We start from the raw sequence: 22,942 nt of genomic DNA, 5'->3' as shown, positions 1-22,942 counted from the left end.
CTACTTGAGGCGGATATTATCTACCCCATCTCAGATAGTGAATGGGTAAGCCCAGTACAAGTGGTGCCCAAGAAGTCTGGAGTCACTACAATGAAGAATGAGCATGGAGAGCTCATAGCAACCAGAGTACAGAATGTCTGGAGGGTCTGCATTGATTACAGGCGCCTAAACCAGGCCACTCGTAAGGATCACTATCCTCTTCCATTCATTGATCAAATGCTGGATCGCCTGTCAGGTAAATCACATTATTGCTTTTTAGATGGTTACACAAGCTATTTCCATATTCATATAGCTCCTGAAGATCAGGAGAAGACCACTTTTACATGTCCTTTTGGGACTTATGCTTATAAGAGAATGCCCTTTGGCTTGTGCAATGCACCCGCTACTTTCTAAAGGTGCATGATGAGTCTTTTCTCTAACCTTATTGAGGACTGTATGGAGGTTTTTATGGATGATTTTAGCATTTATGGTGATTCCTTTAGCCTTTGCTTAAATAGTTTATCTAGAGTATTAGAGAGATGTTTCAGTACAAACCTTGTATTGAATTTTAAAAAATGTCACTTTATGGTAAAATAAGGGATTGTACTAGGACATGTTGTGTCTAATACTGGCATTTCTGTGGATCCAGCAAAGGTGGATGTTATTTCTAGTTTACCTTACCCCTCCTCTGTGAGGGAAGTCCGTTCGTTCGTTGGCCATGCAGGTTTTTACCGGAGATTCATCAAGGACTTTAGTAAGGTAGCACTTCCCTTATCCAGACTATTGCAGAAAGATATTGAGTTCGAGTTCAGTGAGGATTGCAAACACGCGTTTGATAAGCTGAAGACTGCCCTGACTCAAGCTCCAATTGTGAGAGGACCAGACTGGAGCCAGCCATTTGAAATAATGTGCGACGCCTCCAACCATGCAGTAGGAGCAGCACTGGCTCAGCGTGAAGGTAAGGACCCCTTTGTAATTGCTTATGCGTCTAAGACTTTAGACGCCGCTCAGTCTAATTACACTACTACTGAGAAAGAGCTTCTTGCTATTGTTTTTGCTCTGGATAAATTCCGAGCCTATTTACTTGGTATGAAAGTAGTAGTGTACTCGGACCACGCAGCTCTAAAGTATTTATTAGCTAAAAAGGAATCCAAACCAAGGCTTATACGTTGGATACTGCTACTATAAGAATTTGATTTAGAAATTAAGGATAGGAGTGGTAACCAGAATCTAATGGCAGACCACTTGAATTGCCTTAATCACATTAAGGATAACTCCACTCTTATAGCTGATAATTTCCCATTTGATAACCTGCAAGCAGTATCTGAGGTAGTTCCTTGGTATGCACCTGTAGCTAATTATCTAGTTAGCCGCATTTTTCCTCCAAACTTTACTAAGCATCAAAGAGACAAGCTGAAAAGCGAGTCTAAATATTATATATGGGATGACCCATATTTATGGAGATGTGGCACTGACCAGGTAATTAGAAGGTGTGTGCCTCAATCAGAATTCCAGTCTATTTTAGAGGCCTGCCACTCATCAGAGAGTGGAGGACATTTTGGCCCTCAAAGAACAGCTAGAAAAATCTTAGACTGTGGATTATGGTGGCCTACTCTTTTTAAAGACGCTGCTGAATTTTGTAAATCTTGTTTCCCATGCCAAAAATTTGGTAATATATCCAAGAGGGATGAGATGCCTCAACAGATTATGCTTTTCTGTGAAATTTTTTATGTTTGGGGCATTGACTTCATGGGTCCATTTCCAAATTCTAATGGTTATTTTTATATATTGTTGGCTGTAGATTACGTTTCTAAATGGGTGGAAGCAATTTCTACCCGCACTGATGATGCTAACACTGTTGTTTCCTTTGCTAGAAACCACATTATTTGTCACTTTGGATCACCACGAGCAATCGTGAGCGATCAAGGCACCCACTTTTGTAACACGAGACTAACAGAATTACTGAAGAAGCATGGGATAATTCATAAAGTAGCAACAGCCTACCATCCTCAGACTAATGAGCAACCCGAGGTGTCTAACAGAGAGATAAAGCGCATATTGCAGAAGATAGTCAAACCTCATAGAAGAGACTGGAGCACCAGGCTACAAGATGCACTTTGGGCATACAGAACAGCATACAAGACACCCATTGGGATGAGTCCTTCCGCTTAGTTTATGGAAATGCCTGTCACCTCCCAGTTGAAGTAGAGCACAAAGCCTTTTGGGCAGTAAAGGAGTGCAACATGGGATTTGAGACAGCCGAAGCTGAAAGGAAGTTGCAACTACAAGAATTAGAAAGCCTTCGCCTAGAAGCTTATGAGAACTCAAGGCTGTACAAGGAAAAGATGAAGGCTGTACATGATCAACACAACAAGAGGAAAGAGTTCCAACCTGGGGACTTAGTCCTCCTTTACAAATCTAGACTGAGGCTCATGCCAGGCAAGTTGAGATCAAGATGGGAAGGTCCATATAGAGAAGAGAAGGCTGAGCCGTACGGAGTTTTTCACCTAAGTCATCTTTCAAGCTCTGAACTCATCAAAGTTAATGGACATCGTTTGAAGCTATATCATGGTGAGAAGGTGACGAAAAACAAGGAGTTAGATATTTTCCTCTTGGAAGATCCACTCACAGCAGAAGACTGAGCTAATGGAGCGTCCAACTTAAGGACGTTAAAGCAAAGTGCTAGGTGGGAGACAACCCACCATGGTATGATCGTTCCTTTCTTTATTCTTAGTTTTCTTTTTCAATAACTCTTCTCATTATTAGCACATTTAGTTTGCATCTGCATTTGCATATTTTTATTTAAAAAAAAAAGGGCATGCGACGCGACAGCGTCGCCGACGCGTCCGCGTCGTAGGAGAGTAAGAAAGCAAATAAATTGAACAGAGAGTCACGCGGGAGCATGGCTGGAGGCGTGCCTTTGGCACAAATCACCCTACGCGACCGCGTCGCTGATGCGTCCGCGTCATCTGGGAATAATGCCTCCCACGCGTCCGCGTCACTCACGCAGACGCGTGACCTGAAATTCGACGTAAGAAATGGTGCACGATCGAAAGTTATGCTAGAGTGGTGCTGGACTGGTGCTGAACGCACAAGCCTTACCACGCGGACGCATAGCTCACGCGTCCGCGTCATATCCCAATAATGGCCACTTACGCGATCGCGTCAACCACGCGACCGCGTCACCCTGGAATTTGGCAATAATGAATTTTGAACAGAGAGTTGTGCGAGCGCGAGGCTGCCCTCGCGCCAGTAGCACAAAACAAGTCACGCGTCCGCGTGACCGACGCGACCTTGTCGATTCATTTAAGCACCATCCGCGCGAACGCGTATCCCACGCGTCCGCGTCGCTTGCGCCACACAACTTATCCTAATTTGCCAAATATCTTATCTTTATCTTCCCCAAATCCTACTTTTTCTTTTCTCCCCTCATTATTTTCTTCCCCTTTCTTCCTTCTTCCTTCTTTCTCACTTTCTACTTTCTCTCTCTTACCACCATTAACAAGGTTTTTCTTTTCTTCTTCCCTCTTTACTTTTCTATTCTCCTTCTTAATTTATGTTTTCTTCTCCTTTTCTTTTTCTTTTTACTTGCATTATCCATGTTTTCTTTTCCTTTCTTTTTCTTTTAATTGGTGTTAGATATTTATTAGGGTCATTATTATTCCTTATGGTTTGCTTGTGGATTGTTAGGACTTGTTTGGCAATTACATATATTTTTTTTTCAGGGTTGCTTGCATGTTCAACTTATTATTTTCATTAGCTTTTTATCATGCATGACATGTGTTTGTGAAAACGCCCGTATGGCATTGTGTACTATTTTTGGATTTCTTTTAATCTACCACTCTATATGCCTGTTTTTCACAAAACCCTTTTTTTTATTTTATTATTTGAATATAATTGTCATTACAAACAAATTATCAGTTTGAAAGGCTTGGTAATCTAACTTGGACATTGAATGTTTGATCTACGTTACTCATGCCTTTGCCTGCATGCCAATAAACACCTTGCATTTCATTGTCCTCATATGCACTCGCTATATTTCCATTGATGATTTTCCACATGTAGTCATGACCATGTGTTAACATCATTCATCTTTTAATGTGCATTGATTACCACTTTTTCCACCCTCTTCCTTGCTCCAACCCTTGACATTTTAACATACTTTTCCTTTCTTTCTTTTAGGATGGCCACCAAGAAAGGCAAGGAGAAAGCTGCTCCCAAATCAACAGCAAGGAGAGGAACAAAATGAGCATTAGTGGCAGAGCCATCTTCAACTTCAGTTAAACCCTCAACAAAAAGAATTAAGAGGATTATAAAGGTTGATGATAAAGAGAAAGCCTTCCCAGCAAAGGACACTGCGCGATTCACCAATTGCTACTGTGAGCAGATGTTCTCCATCCTGGCAGAAAGGAGTTACAACAACGAATACCTTCTTATCCTCCCAACCCATATCGCTGAATTTGTTGAGTCGCAAATTGCACGAAGACAATGGGGTTTCCTACAGAGATAGCCACGGCAGGTTCATCTTTCCTGGGTAGTCGAGTTCTACTCAAACTTCTACCTGCCAACCCTGCAGTCTGTCTATGTCCGTCAGAAGCTAGACCCCATTACAGAAGAGGCCATTCAACGAACTTTAGATCTCCCCCCTACTCCAGAAGGACTGGACGTATTTCAAGAGGCCGCACTCAAGCGCCAAATGTACCAATTTGACTGGGACGCTGTTCTCAGAGTTATCGCACTACCTGGCAGCAGATGGATTTACGGATACCATCGTTCCCGTCCTAAGGGAATATCGGCTTCCGCACTTACCTTGGAGGCTCGAGTATGGGCACAGATTATGTCCCATTACGTCTTTTCGAGCACCCACGAGTCCTCCTTCACTGCAGACATGGCTGTTCTACTATGGTGCATCCTTACAGACCAGCCTCTGAACCTACCAAGACACATCCGGAGTGCTATGGGACACGTACAAATTTCGGGCAACTTACCTTTTCCCGCCCTGGTCTCAGATCTTGTCTCAGCAGCCGAAGTCTCCTACAGAGCTGGGGACACCAAAGTCATGCTTCCACGGGATGATCAGTATGTCCCTAACGGGAAATATATCAGACCTCCAGCAGTCACTACAAGCCAGCCCACTGAACCAGCTGAAGACATTCCTCCTTCAAGACCACAAGCACCTATAACAAACCAACTGCTCCATCAGATACTTGAAAGGTTGGATCGGCAAGAACAGAAAGCGAAGCTAAGAGAGCGCAGTAACAAGCGCCGATTCACATACCTCAAGGAGCTGATTATGGGAAAATTTAAGGACTCAGACACCCCGGACTCCACTTCCTTTACCAGCACAGGGAGCCATGACGGTCCTGACTGTGGAGATACTGCTACCAGCCCACCTTTGTTCCTGACAGATGGCACCGAGGACGGTGCAAAGCCTTAAGTGTGGGGAGGTCGGTCAATACCTGACTTCCGGAGGTAATTTCTCTTCCCTAACACCAATAAAATAGGATATTTAGTTAGTTTTTCTTTTGTAGAATAGGATAAATTGCATAATAATAGATTAGTTGCATGCATATTCTACTTGATTGAAAAGACAATAAGTTTCTTCTAAGACCCTATTTTTAGAACAAAATTTCACTAATTTTAATTAAAACTTTTATGTTAAATCTGCTTGAAGTTGTATTTGGAACATGGTTTTTGAGCTAAAGAACACACAACTTGTGAGACTTTCAGCCTTTATACATGGTTACATTATTTAACCATAATTGTTTTGTTCTTGTGTGTTTACTTCTCTATGATTGTAATTTATATTTTGTTTCATCTTATATATCCAATGCTTAATATATTTATATGCTTGCATATGATTGAGGCCATTATTTGTTTAGCTCACTTATCCCAAATAAGTCTACCCTTTTAATTACCTTTGTTAGCCACTTTGAGCCTTTAAATCCCATTTGTTCTTTATTTTACCACATTACTAGCCTTAAGCGGAAAAACAATTATATATCCCAATTGAATCTTTGGTTAGCTTAAGATAGAATTATGTGTCAATTAAGTATGGAAAAATTGTGGGAACAAAAGATAATAAGGGAATGTGTCATGATAATATAATGGGAATTTGGGTACCTACTCATGTAAAACTATAAGAATTAAAAATCTATGTGCATTGATAAGCTACATTTAAAAAAAAATAATCCAAAAATATTCAATAATTAATTAAAGGGACAAAATTACCCCAATGTTAAGTCAAGAATTCAAAGATCAATGCATGTATGATAAAATTAAAATAAAAGTTGATACATGAGTAAGGAATGTGAAAAGAAAATTTTGGGTAGCTAAGTGTGAAATTTAAGCTATAAAGAATAAATATATGTGTTAGGTGAAAGCTTGGGCTAATTAAAGATTCAATTTATAAGCTTACTTAGCCATATATGTACCCTTACCCGTACCTTGGCCCCATTACAACCTTGAAAAGACCTCATGATGTTTGCATTGGTATATTAATTGTTGTTGATTGGTTAGGAGAAGAACAAAAATTAGAAAGCATGATTAGAAAAGGATAGAGTGATTACCCTATACACTAGAGAGATTAGAGTGTACATACATCATCAGTGAGGGTTCAGTGCTTAAATTCTATGTTCCCTGCTTTCATGAGCTACCTTCTTGCATTTTTATCTGTTCTTACTGTATAAGAATTGAATTAGTGAAATTTGATTTGTGAATGTCTTGAAGAGCTTATTTACTTTTGACCAAGTGGACAAAAATCATATAGTTGCATTCACATATATAGGTTGCATCGCATTGCATGAGTTTTACATGTTCCTACTCATTTATTTTATCTCCTTCAACTAAGCATGAGGACATGCTAATGACTAAGTGTGGGGAGGTTGATAAACCACTATTTTATGGTTTATATTGTGCTTAATTGTGCGATTTTATCAAATCTTTACCCACTTATTCATCTGATTAGCGTGCATTTATAATTTCTTCCTAAAAATACTTTATGGTTGAAAACTTGCTTCCTATAGACTTTTAATTTTGTATTTTAATTCTCCTTTATTCCATTCGATGTCGTGATCTGTGTGTAATGTTTCAGGCTTTATAGGGCACGAATGACTCAGAGATTGGAAAGAAAGCTTGCAAAAATGGAAGGAACACAAGAAATTGAGGAGATGACCAGCGAGAAGTGACGCGGACGCATGGCTCACGCGACCGCATGAATTAGAGAGAATTGCAGTGACGCGCTCGCGTGCCTGACGCGAACTGAAAACCGCACAAGCGACGCGAAGGCGTGGACGACGCGCACGCGTGGCAAGGCAAAACACTGGATGACGCGAACGCCTGGATGACGCGATTGCGTGACGTGCGTGATCTGCAGAATTCGCTGGGGCGATTTTGGGCCCTGTTTTGACCCAGTTTTCGGCCCAGAAAAGCAGATTAGAGCCAAGGAACATACAGAGACCAGAGACAACATTCATTCCGCATAATTTTAGTTTTAGATCTAATTTTACTCCTCCTCTAGGTTTTCTCTCTACACATTCATAGTTCTTAGGATTTTGATTTTATTGCTTTTTGGATTGGGGATATTGGGAAGAGTTATTTCCTCCGCCAAGACTTCATTGTTCTAGTTTGTTTTCCTTACTTGTCTCTTACTCTTTCATGTCCTCAATTTATTCAGAATTATTATTGGATTATTTTTAGAATTTATTAATACAAGAACCATTTTATTTTTAATTGATCTTTTTTATTATTATCTATCATGTCTTTCTTTATTTCTCTTTATTATTTTGTGAAGTTTACATTCATAATGAGCGAGTAGTTCCATAATTTGATGGGGAGTTGATTGAAAGGATGACCTTGAGTTGGAATGCTCAAGAGAAAAATTGTAATTGGGTTTATTGTTGGATTGTCCTCTAGTCACTGACACTAATCCTTTCCAAAGGAGAGAATTGGAACTGGTGAATAGAAATAGCTTTCCAACTTGCTTGACTTTCCCCTACTTAGTAAGGGATAACTAAGCAGAACAACCTTCAATCATCAATTAATCTTGAGAGTACTCCAATAAGAATAGGGCTTCCAACTAATCTACTCCCAGTCAAGGTTTTTATTTAAATTACATAAATTCTCTAATTTAATTCCCTGTTTATCAACTCAAACCATTTTTTGAAAACATCTGATTAATAAAATAGCACATCTTTCTGCAACTCGTTGGGAGACGACCTGGGATTCATACTCCCAGTATTTTAATTTTAATTTAGTGACAACCCCTTCTAAATTGATAAGCGGATTTTCGGTTGGCTAAGAACTGTACTTACAACGTATCTCTTATAACAATTTCTTAACTCGCCAATTTCCGCCACATCAATGAGTTGAAGGTATTGACACTTTTGGAGATTGAGAATATACTTAACCGATATAACAAGAGCCTCAACAATTTTCCACCATTGCCCATTCCAAATACGAACCAATGTAACACCTTACTCTATCCAAATGATATGAATAAGTTAATTTGCAACGAGCTCATATATGACCGGAAGAAACTAACTACAGAGTATGTAACCTACTTGGAATAATTAATTGATGAACAAAAAAGGGTATACAACAAACTCATGGATGTAGTTCACAATAGAAAAGCTGGAGTATTTTTTTTCTTTATGGGTATGGTGGGATAGGAAAAATATTTTTTTGGAAGACACTAGCTTCTGCATTGCGGTCTAGATCATATATTGTTCTAACAGTTGCGTCTAGCGTCTAGCGGGATAGCATCACTTTTGTTGCCTGGAGGCAGGACAACTCACTCATATTTTGTGATACCACTTAACCTAGAGAAATTTTCAACCTGCAACATTAAGCAAGGGAGTGCATGATGCCTAGTCATCTTTAGTTTAGGTTTTTTTTTGTTTAGTTTTTCTTAGATTTGAATCAAAATTCTTATGTTTTTAGTAAAGTTTTTATGACTAATCATATGTTTGGAGTTGTTTTAGAATGATTGTATTTTTAGGATATAATTAAGCAAATTAGGATGAAAACTAGAAGAAAATACAAGGCTGGTGCCAAGCTTTAAGAGGCCAAGTCCAGCGCCCAAACTCCAAGTTAGGCACCTAACCTCCAAGCCTAGCTCCAAGCAACTGGCGCCCAACTCCCTTGCCCCAAGCTCAGTGTCCAAATTAGGTTCCCAACTCCACCATCACCAAGTCCAGTGCCTTCGTGCCTAGGAAGAGAAAAAGAAGGCTGCCGCCCAACGCCCAAATCTAGGGCCCATATCCAAGTGCAATTTTAACTCCCAGTAGCCCAAAATTCTTCAAAGCCCAGTGCCAATCCAAGGAGCCCAACGCCAAGTCCAAATTCAACTCCCATGAAGCTCTAAAATCAACTCAACATTTAAAATTTAAATAATTAGTTAGCATTAATTTCTTATAAAAAGATAAGATTTGGTTCTTAAGATTTAGATTAGTTTAGATTTGAATTTAAATAAGTAGTTATCTTATGCTTCGGATGTATAGAAGATATGATTAGTTTTTGAATTTCAAATAAATAGGAAGTTTGAATATAAATAAGTGAACAAGGTTAACAACTGAGGATCAGCTTTTGGAGTCTGCGAATCAAGAAACTCTTTAGTTTTAGGTTGTTTTCTTTTCTACCATGAGTAATTAAACCTCTTCTTGTTAAAGGTTAGGAGCTCTGTTTGATTTTATGGATTAGTAATGCAAGTGTATTCTTTATTTGATTCATGCTTTTCTACTTTTTCAAGATTGAGTTTCATTCTTCATCTTTAATGGTTAGAAGTATTGGAAAATATTTTATTTCTATCTTGGATTCTGTTATTACTTCTCCAAAGTTTCTAAGCATTCATTCATTCACAAAAACAATCCTCTTCACTGTTCTTTGCTTCTATCTCAAGATTCACAATATTCTTGCCAAGGTTTGATTGGTCTAATTAGAGATTCAATTAGATGTTGCTTGATTCAATTCTTTAATCCTCGTGGGAATGATATTCACTCACCCTGTTATTACTTGGAGCGATCTGGTACACTTGCTAATATCCAAGCGTATCAATTTTTGGGTCATCAGTGCACTAGCTAAGTTGTTGATGACAAAATTGATAATTTGGGATGAAGCTCTTATGGTAAATAGGTTCTACAACGAAGATCTTGACAAAACCATGCGTGACATATTGAGATTCAATAACAGAAATAGCTCGAAGCAACCGTTTGGAGGTAAGATAGTTATTTTGGAGGTGATTTTCGTCAAATACTTCCGATGATTCTGAAAGGGACTAGACTATAAACTCATTGTACATTTAGGATAGCTACAAGATTTTGACACTTTCAACAAACATGTGCTTAAAATCAAGTTAGTCCAATATAGGATCATCTGAGTATAAGAAATTTGCTGACTGGATACTGAGTATAGGTGATGGCAGTCATAAGTCAGTAGCGAAAAGGTTGTAATTCCTGATGACGTATTGGTTGCCGATTGGGAAGACACAATTGAAGTGATTTATAGGGTAACTTATCCCTAAATCTTTTTGGGCAAAAATATTGACCAGTAGATTGAAGATCAAGCTATCCTTGCACCAACATTACAGTTAGTCAATGAAATCAACAACCACATGATAAGTTTAAACCCGATTGAAGTGCAAACATATTTTAGCTCTAACAAGGCATGCTTGATAAACCACTATTTTATGGTTTATCTTGTGTTTAATTGAGTGGTTTTCATCAAGTCTTCACCCACTTATTCATATGATTTGTATGATTTTATAATCCCTTCCTAGTATTGTTTTATGATTGAAAACTTGCTTCCTAGAGATCTTTAATTAGTATATTTTAATTCTCCTTTATACCATTCGATGCCGTGATCAGTGTGTTAAGTGTTTCAGGCTTTATAGGGCAGGAATGGCTTAGAAAATGGAGAGGAAGCTTGCAAAAAATGGAATGAATACAAGAAACTAAGGAGATGACCAGCGAGCACCAACGCGTGCGCATGGCTCACGTGAGCGCGCGGAATGGAGAAAATTGCAGCGACACGTGCACGTGCCTGACGCGTACACGTGGAATGGAGTTCTGCAAGATGACACGCACGCATGGACGACGCGTACGCGTGACAAGGAAAAACGCCAAATGACGCGCACGCATGACTAACGCGTACGCGTGACCTGCGCGATCTGCAAAATTAACAGAAAATGCTGGAGGCAATTTTGGGCCGCGTTTTGACCCAGTTTTCGGCCCAGAAACACAGAATAAAGTCAGGGAACATGCAGAGACTCAACACACATAGAGAGATACATTCACATATTTTGATTAGGATAGTTTTTAGGTTTTTAGATCTGAATCTAGAGAGGAATTACTCTCCCTCTAGTTTCTCTTTACATTCCTAGTTTATTGCTTTTGCTTTTGGATACTGAAGAGTCATTACCTCCGCAGAAGATATTATTCTAGTTTGTTTCCTTACTTACTTTTTTATTTATTCCATATTCTTAATTCTTGTTTAGAGTAGTAATTGGATTATTTTCATGGATTGTTAATGCAAAGGATTACTTTTATTTTTAATTAATTTTAAATCCCATCTTATTTAATTTATCATGTATTCTTCTTATATTTTTATGAGCATTTTATTCATGTCAATGGAGTAGACTCCATACTTGACATGGGGGTTGATTAAAAGGAGACACTTGAGTTGGAAGGCTTAAGTGCTAATTAAACTGGAAGTTGTTGGCTAGTTCTGTATTTACTAACACTAGACCTTCCCAAGGGAGAGGACTAGGATTTGCGAATAAGAGTTATCTCAATCACTTGACTTTCCTTTATTTAGTAAGGGTTAACTAAGTGAAAACAACAACCTTTCTAATACTACACTTAAGAGATCCCAACAAGGATAGAACTTCTAATTAATCATTCTCCCAGTCAAGGCTTTTTATCTAGAATATTAATAATCATTCTTAGTTTTTATTGCTTTAATTTACAATTATTTAATTGCTCATTATCCAAACTTAAACTCTCTTGAAAACTCCTGATTAATAAATTAGCACCCTTTCTTGCAACTCGTTGGGAGACGACCTGGGACTCATACTCCCAGTATTTTTATTCTAATTTTTGTGACACCTTTCTAATTTGGTGAGGCGGATTTTAGCTGGTTAAGAGCTATACTTGCAACGCTGTTCTTATATTACAATCTCTTAATTGGCCTAACTTCTGCCACGCACCAATGCTCCACAGAGTCTAACAATGATTTATTGGCTTCAATACATACTCCTAAATTCCTAAATACAATCATATGCTTAGGTTTACCTATTCATAAGTTAGCACTAAAAAACACCGATCATGTTGCTAAGGAACATTGACCACCCGGTAGGACTGTGCAATGGAATACGCTTGGTTATTACTAAGCTTAGGAAGCACATAATTGAAGCACGAAGCAGTGTGAGCAAAAACAAGGGGCAAAAGGTGTTTATTCCTAAGATGACCATGAGTTCTTTTGTCCATTGAATACCACTCCAATTCCAACAGAGACAGTTTCCTATCATGGTTTCATACGCAATGACTATAAATAAGAGTTAAGGACAATCACTATCAAAAGTTGGGTTAATGTTGAAGAAACCTGTGTTTACACATGGTTAGGTATATGTTGCTATCTCCAAGGTGACAAATAAGGAAGGACTGAAAATATTGTTGTGTCATGATGACGATAAAAAGAAGGAGACCGAGAATGTGATTTTCAAAGAAGTATTCAGAAACATTTGTTGAAGATTACAAGTATTGTAGAGAAAAACAGAAATCATTGTACACACAAACCAGGTACTTATTTTGACAAACTAAATTGTTGATGCATGTTATCATAGACTTAAAAATGGATTTTTGCTAGAATTATCAGTGTTTGATGTAACTCACCAAGATGCATTCTTAAGCTTGTTTTTTTATGATTTTTTGGAATATTGCTACTCCAGCTGCAAAGAAATCATCCTCCAACACCCAACACACTAGTCTCATGAGATTATTTAAAAAACTTCTTTAGATTGATTCAGATATAGTAGAATTAAATCTTGCAGATAATCAATTGCAAATACCTTCATTTATATTTAACATACTCACATATTAAGATGTAGTACCTGCTACCGAACTGATGTCTCATAAAGCAAATATCAAAATTTGATCAAGAGGGAGGACTCACTCATGTTGCAGGAGCTATTCAGCAACCTATGGTGGCTATCATCTATCATTCAATTGAAATTTGACATGTGGCAACACTAAAGACTATTTGACCTGGTTAGCATTTGATCTACAATCATAATAGAAATGGTTGGTAACTAATTTTTACCATAGTGAAAATTAGAGACATAATAATTTTGTCTTTTTGTGGAATTAAAAAAAAATTCAAACTGCAATATCCAAAATAAAAAATCAGCCCTCTTTCTTCAACACTCACTCTTTGTCCCTGAAGGTCCACAAAATTCATCTTCAATACTCAATCTTCATCCCTATTTTCTTCTGTAAATTAAACATGAATTTTGTACCACTACTAAAAATTTGAAACCCGTGCAATGAACCAAATCATGGGGTCATGGTCACTTGCCATGCGCATGTTGCTCTAGAGTGTGGTACAGTTGGTCGAAGGAGGAAGAAGGTTTAAAAAGGTGTCGAGGTAGTGCTACGCAATGGAGTGGATCTAGAAGATTTTCAATTAGTGATGGTTCAGAATGATTTCATGAAAGTGAAGCGATGGATTATGATCTAATGTATAGATAATACGGTGAAATTTTGCTTAGTCAAAGAAGTTGTGAGGTGGCAAAGATGTATAGAGAGATGAAAAGGATGGTGCATCCTGGGTATATTGGAGATGGGGTTTGATCCGAAGGGAGTGTCAGAATGGTGGAGGCGGCAAAAACCTTCCTCTGCTAATGTCACAAAAGCCACTATTCTTAGCACCCTTTACTTTTTAATTTTAAATTATTGGGTCTCAAAATTATAAATTTGACCTTGTAGTAAATATAACAAATTACTATGGATGGTTTAGAGTTTAGTATGTAGTTAGCATGAAATCAAAAGCCATAGTTAAAGTGTTAATGACTACATGTGGCACCCTCCTATTATATTGTATGAGTTCCAGTAGAAGCAAGTATAAATCAATCTACATTATAATTGTATCACCCATGTTTTAATCGAATATTTTGAAATGTTTAATTAGCATGATCTTTAATGGAATCATGAATTGTAAAAGTAAATCACAGTGATCTTTACAAAAGCATCAGTATCATAGCATCAAACTGGACAATAAAAATATCATTTGAAAACTTGATTCTAAAAATCAGACCGTACTGGTCGGTCAGACCAGTCAAACCGTGAATTGGCAACACTAACAGTTCGGTTCGTCATCTGAAATTTTTCAAACAAAAATTAGAGGCGAACCGTTGAACTGGCCGATCAAACCGAAATTGAAACTGACTGGTTTAAGGAAAATAATGCCATTTTATGTGCTTCAAAAAAAAGAGAGAATCCAACCTTCTCCAGCTTCGTGCCCTCGCCCCTAGCACCTTCCTGAATCAGAAAGTAATCAAAGGCTCAAAGCAAGCATTCAAAGGCTCAAACAGTAACCCTAAGCTCCACCACCGCCGCAAGGAGTGAGCCATTGTCACCGTCTGCGCACTCAGGGGCTTATCCTCCTTATTCAGTCATTCTCTTCAAAGTAACGAAGCTTTTCTCCAATTCCCCAATTCCCCCAAAATAAAAAGAAACCCTAGCTTGCTCCGTCCAACCACCGTCATATCACCACCTCTGTCCCAACTGCTCGAAGCTGCCATCTCCACTATGCTCGTCTCTGCCACTACTTGAAGCCGCCATCCCCACTACATTTCGTCTCCCTTTACTGCTCTAGTTCTGTCGCGCTCCATGATGAGCAAAAACTAAAGCTCACGAATACCGAGAAGTACACCAGATCATTCAAGTAATACCACAGTGAGTGGATATCATTTCCACAAGGATTAAAGGATTGAGCACGTAAATATCGAGTTAAATTACTAATTACATCAATAAAACCTGGAATTAATGAATGTTGAAACTTGCTGAAAACTTGAAAGGCTTGAATGTTGGATTGCTTGAGGGTAGTGAATGTGTGGTTATTGAAAGAAAATATATAATGGAGAAGTCAAGAGTTTCGGAGATGTTTAAGTCCTTAGAAAAATCAAACTTTGTTTACCTATTCTAAAGCATGCAGAGATCCTTTCACGACGAATCTTAATTAACCGATTTCCAATGTCTTGGCTCCTCGGTTTCTCTTCAATTAACCAACTGTCAATGTCTTGGTCAATCAATTAATCGAAGAGGTTAAGTGCAATCTTATTCAGTTCCTCATAAGATTCAAAAGTAGTTCTTAGGTCCGATTATATGTCACGTATCCAAACTAGTCCTGTTCGATTGAATCTTATGAGAAAATACAATTTTCAAAAGTTGTCCTAATCTGAATTATATGTCACGTATTCAAAACTATGGTGATTGAAAATCATGTATTGTGTCGTACACTTTAAAAACCACTATGTCTAGTCAATTCAAAAAGTCATATGAAAGAGTTTTCAAACATAATTCAACTATTAGTTCTGTCGAAGTAATAAACAAATTCAAAATGGGATTAGCATGCCTGTCGACACTACTAATCCTTTAGGGATGAAGAACGAAATACTCAATCATAAAACAGATCAATTTAATACTTTAAAATAGAAGAAAACTTAGATCAATAATTCATAGAAATATAAACAGAGTTCCTAACCCTTTGATGGAGGAATTAGTTTCTCATGGTGGATGGGAAACCAACAATGAAACTGTGCTGAAGAAACTAGGTGTGTATCTATGAATGTAATTAACCTATTTATACCCAGGGTTTTCTTCTAATTCAAATTCAAAAACTAAATCTTATCTTAATCAAAATAATTAAGATAGCCCCTAATAATTTGAATCCTAGAATTCAAATAGAATTAAATCAAATTCAAATCTAATTATTACAGAATATTCCATAAGCTTCAATTGGAGATCACATCCTTGATGTTGGGCCTTGGAGAAAGCATTATTGGAGTTGCACTGGGCTGGCTTTCTTGGGCTAGGCGTGAAACGCCCACCAGCAACATGGCACACCCTCTCTGGAATGAGCCTAGGACGTGGCACGCCCTCCTCTAGGCGTGTAACACTGTCACAGCCCAAAATTAGCCATGACTGGCGCTTAGGGAAATTATCCCCTAGCAAGCCTAACAGATTCGAATATAAGATAAATAAAAGATTACAAATGTTTTAAATAAATTTACACTTTCTAGAATAAATAATTTCATGTTTTAAACAAAAATAAAATAAATAAATATGAATGAATCCTGCCTGTGATATATGGAGCAGATGACATCTAAAAACTCAGCAAATAATAGGATATCCATTGCAGATCATTACTCTCGAATAAAAAGGCTCACATAAGCAAGTATTTATTCCTGAAAAATAATTTTAGAAAAACGGAGTGAGTTTTGCAACCCAGTGACTAGACAGTACATCTATAAGTTACATGAGACCATATAAACATTATTATAACAATAATTTTAGTTAGAAAAATAATTTATATGAATAAGTGAATCAATAAGGGAGTTCTCATACAGAAATCAAATCAAAAGTCCACACTTGGGCGGCTTCACCTCTATGGGTAGCCCTTTCCTCTTGTGTGTCCTAACAAAATAACAGATCTAACATGTGGCCTACACGTTAGGCTAGCAACACCCCTGCTAGCTGGAGTCTGAGTTAGATGCATCTAAGTTAACGTCATAACCGCCGTTAACTACGGTTTTCTAATACGAGCCTCCCAAACCAATTCAAAACATATAATTTCAAATACAACAATTATTTGCTCTTTCGAATATATAAGATATCAAATCAAATCAAATCAGATAATACTTTCTCATCAGAAATCTTTTTCAATCATACTTTTTAAGAGATTTTAAATATATTTTACAATTTTTAAAGTAAATGAGTACCAATAATTACTTCAATGCTTCAAAAACAGATTTTCAGATGAAATCAAACATTTTAGAATAATACAAAATTTCATAAAAATATATAGTCTCAAAAACAAATATTCAAGTAAAATCAAACATTTTAGAATAATGCAAAACTTCCTCAAAAATATATATAGTCTCATGTATAGTTTCAAAAGTATAAACTTCATAAAACGAATTATTTAATTCAAAAAAATCAATTATTCTAATCATTTAAAATCATTCAACGCAAATATAGCTATAATTCAAATATTATGATAGATATATGTCAAAATAATTATAGATGCACAATCAAACAACTATAAATGTAAAGCCTACTCACAATATAGTCCTAAGGGACCGAAGAGACCAAACCCGGAGTGCGAAATTAAAAGGTGAAGAAAGTTGAAGTAGAATGGAACGGGAGAGCACAGAATTTGGACCAAGGCAATGGCAACAACTTCAATTCTCACGACAGCGACAATGACCACAACATGAGGCAGTAATTTCAAATCGAATACAGAGACAAAGGAAGATAAAATTCTGGAAAATCCAAAATAGAACAAAGACAAATAAATCAAAACAAGAAGGTAGAAAAATGAAATGGTGGCAGAGATAAGGTGGAAATAGAACAGACTAAGGGAAGAAGCTAGACCAGAACAGTGGCAAGGTAGTGTTGCCGGTGAGTTTGGAAGCTCTGGCGTGTTTTCCGACGACGGTAGCGCCGTTCCTGGCGACTAGAGGCGCGGCGACGAGTCTCCCTCTCCTCCGGCGAGTTCTTCCTCCCCCCTCTGTTCGTGTATAGTCATGTTTCTCTCTCTGCGGACTCTCTCTTTCTCTTTCTCTCTCTCCTGTTCGAGCTCCTCTTCCCGGAAACCCAACGGTGGCAGCGGCGGCGCAGCAGCTTGGCGACAAGGTCTCCATCGGCAAAGACGGATCGGCGGAGTTCTCATACAGAAATCAAATCAAAAGTCCACACTTGGGCGGCTTCACCTCTATGGGTAGCCCTTTCCTCTTGTGTGTCCTAACAAAATAACAGATCTAACATGTGGCCTACACGTTAGGCTAGCAACCTAGCTGCTAGCTGGAGTCTGAGTTAGATGCATCTAAGTTAACGTCATAACCGCCGTTAACTACGGTTTTCTAATACGAGCCTCCCAAACCAATTCAAAACATATAATTTCAAATACAACAATTATTTGCTCTTTCGAATATATAAGATATCAAATCAAATCAAATCAGATAATACTTTCTCATCAGAAATCTTTTTCAATCATACTTTTTAAGAGATTTTAAATATATTTTACAATTTTTAAAGTAAATGAGTACCAATAATTACTTCAATGCTTCAAAAACAGATTTTCAGATGAAATCAAACATTTTAGAATAATACAAAATTTCATAAAAATATATAGTCTCAAAAACAAATATTCAAGTAAAATCAAACATTTTAGAATAATGCAAAACTTCCTCAAAAATATATATAGTCTCATGTATAGTTTCAAAAGTATAAACTTCATAAAACGAATTATTTAATTCAAAAAAATCAATTATTCTAATCATTTAAAATCATTCAACGCAAATATAGCTATAATTCAAATATTATGATAGATATATGTCAAAATAATTATAGACGCACAATCAAACAACTATAAATGTAAAGCCTACTCACAATATAGTCCTAAGGGACCGAAGAGACCGAACCCGGAGTGCGAAATTAAAAGGTGAAGAAAGTTGAAGTAGAATGGAACGGGAGAGCACAGAATTTGGACCAAGGCAATGGCAACAACTTCAATTCTCACGACAGCGACAATGACCACAACATGAGGCAGTAATTTCAAATCGAATACAGAGACAAAGGAAGATAAAATTCTGGAAAATCCAAAATAGAACAAAGACAAATAAATCAAAACAAGAAGGTAGAAAAATGAAATGGTGGCAGAGATAAGGTGGAAATAGAACAGACTAAGGGAAGAAGCTAGACCAGAACAGTGGCAAGGTAGTGTTGCCGGTGAGTTTGGAAGCTCTGGCGTGTTTTCCGGCGACGGTAGCACCGTTCCTGGCGACTAGAGGCGCGGCGACGAGTCTCCCTCTCCTCCGGCGAGTTCTTCCTCCCCCCTCTGTTCGTGTATAGTCATGTTTCTCTCTCTGCGGACTCTCTCTTTCTCTTTCTCTCTCTCCTGTTCGAGCTCCTCTTCCCGGAAACCCAACGGTGGCAGCGGCGGTGCAGCAGCTTGGGGACAAGGTCTCCATCGGCAAAGACGGATCGGCGGTGGGAAAAGCATGGCGGCAACGGATCTGACGACGATGAGACTGACCGCGTCCCTCTCTTCCTCGCGGGTCCTCCTCCCTCTCGGCGACCATGATGGCGGCACGGAAAAACGCTAACGGCAGCGACATTCCTCCAACTTCCTTCAACTCGCAGACTTCCTCTTTCTCTTGGGTTGACGTCGATGGCGACTTGGCAGCGGCAGAACTTCGGTGGCGAGGCGTGGAGGCAGCAACCCTTTCCGCCGTTCTCTCTTTTTTTTCTGTGTGGGTGTATTTGTGTATGGTGTGAGTTTTGAAAAGAAGGAGGGGCTGTGGTTGATGAGGAAGAGTGGAAGTTGTTTAGTAATTTAGGGTTAGGATTGGGTAGGAGGAATAAGGGTACTGCTGGAATTTTGATAAAATTAAAGGGTAGGATAGTAATAAAAAAAAAGCTTGGGACATTACAAACACCTCTGCTTAGTTGCTCCCAGGGCTTAGGCTTCTCTAGGGATGTGGCATGCCCTCCTTGCTGTGTTGTACGTTGGGGTGGCCTTCTTCAAGGGATGTGGCATGCCAACTTTCTCATATGGCACGCCATGCTCTAGGCATTACACGCCTTGCTTGGTTTTGGCTCCAGGGAATGGCACGCCCTCCGCAGCGTTGCACACCCTTGCTTGTCCCTCCAAGGTGTGGCACACCCATGCCTCTGCTCCCTTGCATGGCTTGGATCCTCATGTACTTGGCTCTTGGTTTTGCATGCAATGCTTGCTCTTTGATCATCCTCTCTTTGCTACTTGATTTTCATCTCTTTTAATCCTATATTTTCTTAAAAACACTTTGAAAACACTTAGTAGCAAATGATATTAAAAAGCAATGAGATTAGGAGAAGATTATGTAATTAAACCTACGGAAATAAGAGGAAAACATGAGAAAAACATAATATAAACTACTAAATATGCAAACGCATCACTCCACCCTCCTCTGCTCCAATTCCGCCGTGCACCACCTTCTTTGGCTCCAGTTTCGCAGCGATCCAGGCCACCTCTTCTGCAGTTCTGCCGCGTCCAGTCTTCCGTCGTGCTCCCTCACCTATGTGCTCTAGAAGAGAAGGTATTTTTTTACTGTAATTATTGTTTTAATTGGTTTAAGATTGTTAATATGTGATTTTTCTTCTTCAATTATTGTTGTTATTACTGTGTTTTAGGATAGTTGATGATATTCTTGATTCTGTTATGTTGTTGTTGTTCTGTTGTCTTTAATTTTTTTTGCAATGATTTTCTGTTCTTGAACTTGTTCTTGAGATTATTCAGGTCTTGTTCTTGTTAGTCTGTTAATTTGTCAATTTGTAGAATGAAAATCTTGCTAATATTGATTTAGTTATGTTACTGACTGCTAATTTTGTGAGTGTTTGCTTAAATGGGAAATTTGTTAATTTTTTTGTGTTTGATATTTAGTTATGTTTTATGTAACTTTATATCTAGAAAAACTAATCTTTTAATGATTCTAGCTCCATGAATAACTGAATAATATCATGAAATATATCTAACATGATGAGAGAGATTTAAATGATAACAACAAAATATAATCTAAGTTATGGGTTTATAGTTAAAAATTTATACTGATGATAAAATGTATCTTATATTTGGGTTTGGAGGATACGTACACCACAGACACAGTGTTACTCTATTACTAAATGATTTAAGTTTGTCATGTATTGTGCAGGTTTGTGGTTTCAAAATTTAATAGAACTCTCTTAGGGTTATTTAGGCTTCATATCTTCAATTTTGATTGCTAGTATGCACTACATTAATGTCCAGGTCTTGATTCATATCCAATAATATAGTTTATTAATATTATGAGTATCCTCTGTTGGACTTTTTTGTTATTTGAATTTTGAATTTGTACTTAGACAAGATTATAACATTTTTGTTGATGTAGTACTTTTAATTTAGATGACTTTTTAAGGTGTTTATTTATAATTTATTTATTATTTTATCGTAAAATAATTTTTTCGATTGAATTACGATTAAATTAGTTAAATTAATAAATTAATAAACCAATAGCTAGAGTGGTATAATAATCAGTCTAATTTTCAGAACCTTGTTCGAAAATGAAAAATAGACCCATATTCTCTTTATATAAATTAAGGTAAATAATTTATATCCATATGTTATTCATCACAAATAGATAAAACTATTTAACTGCAAAGGGTAAAGTGGAGTGAAAGTGGGCCCATGTTTAAAACATAGAGTACCAAAAGATACTTCAATCTCCATTTCCATCCCCAAAAGATAAAATTAATCAAATTCGTCCTCGAAAGATAACCAACCTGGTCGCATTAGTCCTTCCGTCATCTCCTGTGCTGAGGTGGCTAACGCTCGCTGACATGGCCTGTTAATTGCCAGCATGGCACTCGCTTAGTGTACCCTCTTGTTGTTGATAAGATAAGTTTATTAGATTAATTCAAATCAGTCCCTAAGTCCATGAACCCTAATCCCAAATTCAATGATTGGCTGCCTTGGTACTGTCATCCCTCTTCTTTTCACTTTCGTCTCCCCTCTTCCTCTCACTTCCGTCTCCCCTCTTCCTCTCACTTCCATCGTTGCTCTTAGAGCAATTAATTCAAACTATAGCTATATTAAATCCTCTTCTCAGGCTGCAGAGAGTTCATGTATGAAATCAGAACATTAAGATGGATGCCAGCAATGTCTTTTCCTATTCTATTTTGGCAACAAAGTTAATATATGATGATGATGATGATGATGATGGTGATGGTGATGGTGATGATGATGATGATGATGATGATGATGATGATGATGATGATGATGGTCGTGTGAATGATGAGTGATCAAGGCATAAAAATCTTGTTCCCACACTTGCAACATCACACTTTTGGGTAGTACTCAAGCCGTATGATCATACCCGGTTGGACCGGCACGTGAACCGATTCACGGCTGCACCACCTGCACGACGGCGGCCACGACCCTGGACCCCTCGACCTCTTCTCATCCCCCACCGTTGCCCTTTTTCCTTCTCTTCCATGTGAGGTTGCACGTGTCTTGCTGCCACTCCAAAACCTGAACCCAGAAAACGAAGTTAAACAGTTAGTCAGAGCTGAAAATAGAAGTAGGAAGAGTGTTGCGTGATGTTGAAGTGTACTGTTATGAACTTACTTGGCGCTGATGATGCTCTGGTGGTTTTGCTCCTTCTGCTGGTCATGGCTGAAACAGCAGAAGAGAACAAGAGAAGAGTGAAGGCCGTCAACGCTAATTTGGGATTAGGGTTCATGGATTTAGGGATTGATTTGAATTTATCTAATGAACTTATCTTATCAGCAACAAGAGGGTACACTAAGTGAGACTCGAATAATAATGATGATGATGATGATGATGATGATGATGATGATGATGATGATGAATGGGTCAAAATTCGTCAGGTCAATTTGTATACTCATCAAAAAAATAGGTTAGATTGAAAATTTAAAATTGTTATAATTAAAAGTCCGTCTAACTCGTACTGTTTAATCTGTGGACTTTGGCGAATTTTGGCGAGACGGGATGGACTTTTTCGACGGGTTCGTAGGTTTTCTTTTTGTAATTAAAAATGTTCTAAGTTATAATTTGGATTATGTTCTATATTTAGTTGATTAGAAACTTGAAAATATTTAATTATATATTTTAGACAATCTTTGTTTTTTTATAATAGTTTTATTATTTTGTT

At 37.8% G+C, this 22,942-nt stretch overlaps 1 protein-coding gene and 2 long non-coding RNA genes across 4 annotated transcripts in view; 1 reads left to right on the top strand and 2 right to left on the bottom strand.

Moving 5' to 3' along the window:
- The window catches only part of LOC110267586, a 23,761-nt gene continuing 3,410 nt past the window's right edge, over positions 2,592-22,942 (bottom strand). The window contains exons 2-3 of the long non-coding RNA XR_002355357.1: positions 9,844-9,849; positions 2,592-2,603 (exon numbers count right to left, since the gene is read on the bottom strand). This is a non-coding gene — a long non-coding RNA (uncharacterized LOC110267586). The remainder of the gene's footprint in view (positions 2,604-9,843; positions 9,850-22,942) is intronic.
- Positions 17,767-19,663, top strand: LOC110267585. The gene is made up of 2 exons (XR_002355356.1): positions 17,767-17,888; positions 19,218-19,663. It is a non-coding gene; the product is annotated as an uncharacterized LOC110267585 (long non-coding RNA).
- Positions 18,643-19,408, bottom strand: LOC107624066. 2 transcript variants are annotated; one of them, XM_016326509.2, is made up of 2 exons: positions 18,957-19,408; positions 18,643-18,844 (listed from the first exon to the last, which is right to left on the bottom strand). In XM_016326509.2, coding segments are annotated over exons 1-2 (417 nt in total). In that variant the 5' UTR covers positions 19,373-19,408; the 3' UTR covers positions 18,643-18,843. The 2 variants fall into 2 exon arrangements, with proteins under 2 accessions (XP_016181995.1, XP_020968994.1); XM_021113335.1 differs by having other exon boundaries at positions 18,674-18,810.

Source organism: Arachis ipaensis, chromosome B10 (assembly GCF_000816755.2).
Source record: "Arachis ipaensis cultivar K30076 chromosome B10, Araip1.1, whole genome shotgun sequence".
NCBI classification, from domain to species: Eukaryota; Viridiplantae; Streptophyta; class Magnoliopsida; order Fabales; family Fabaceae; genus Arachis; species Arachis ipaensis.
Note: the sequence above shows the minus strand (reverse complement) of the source record. Positions and strands in the feature narration are given on the sequence as shown.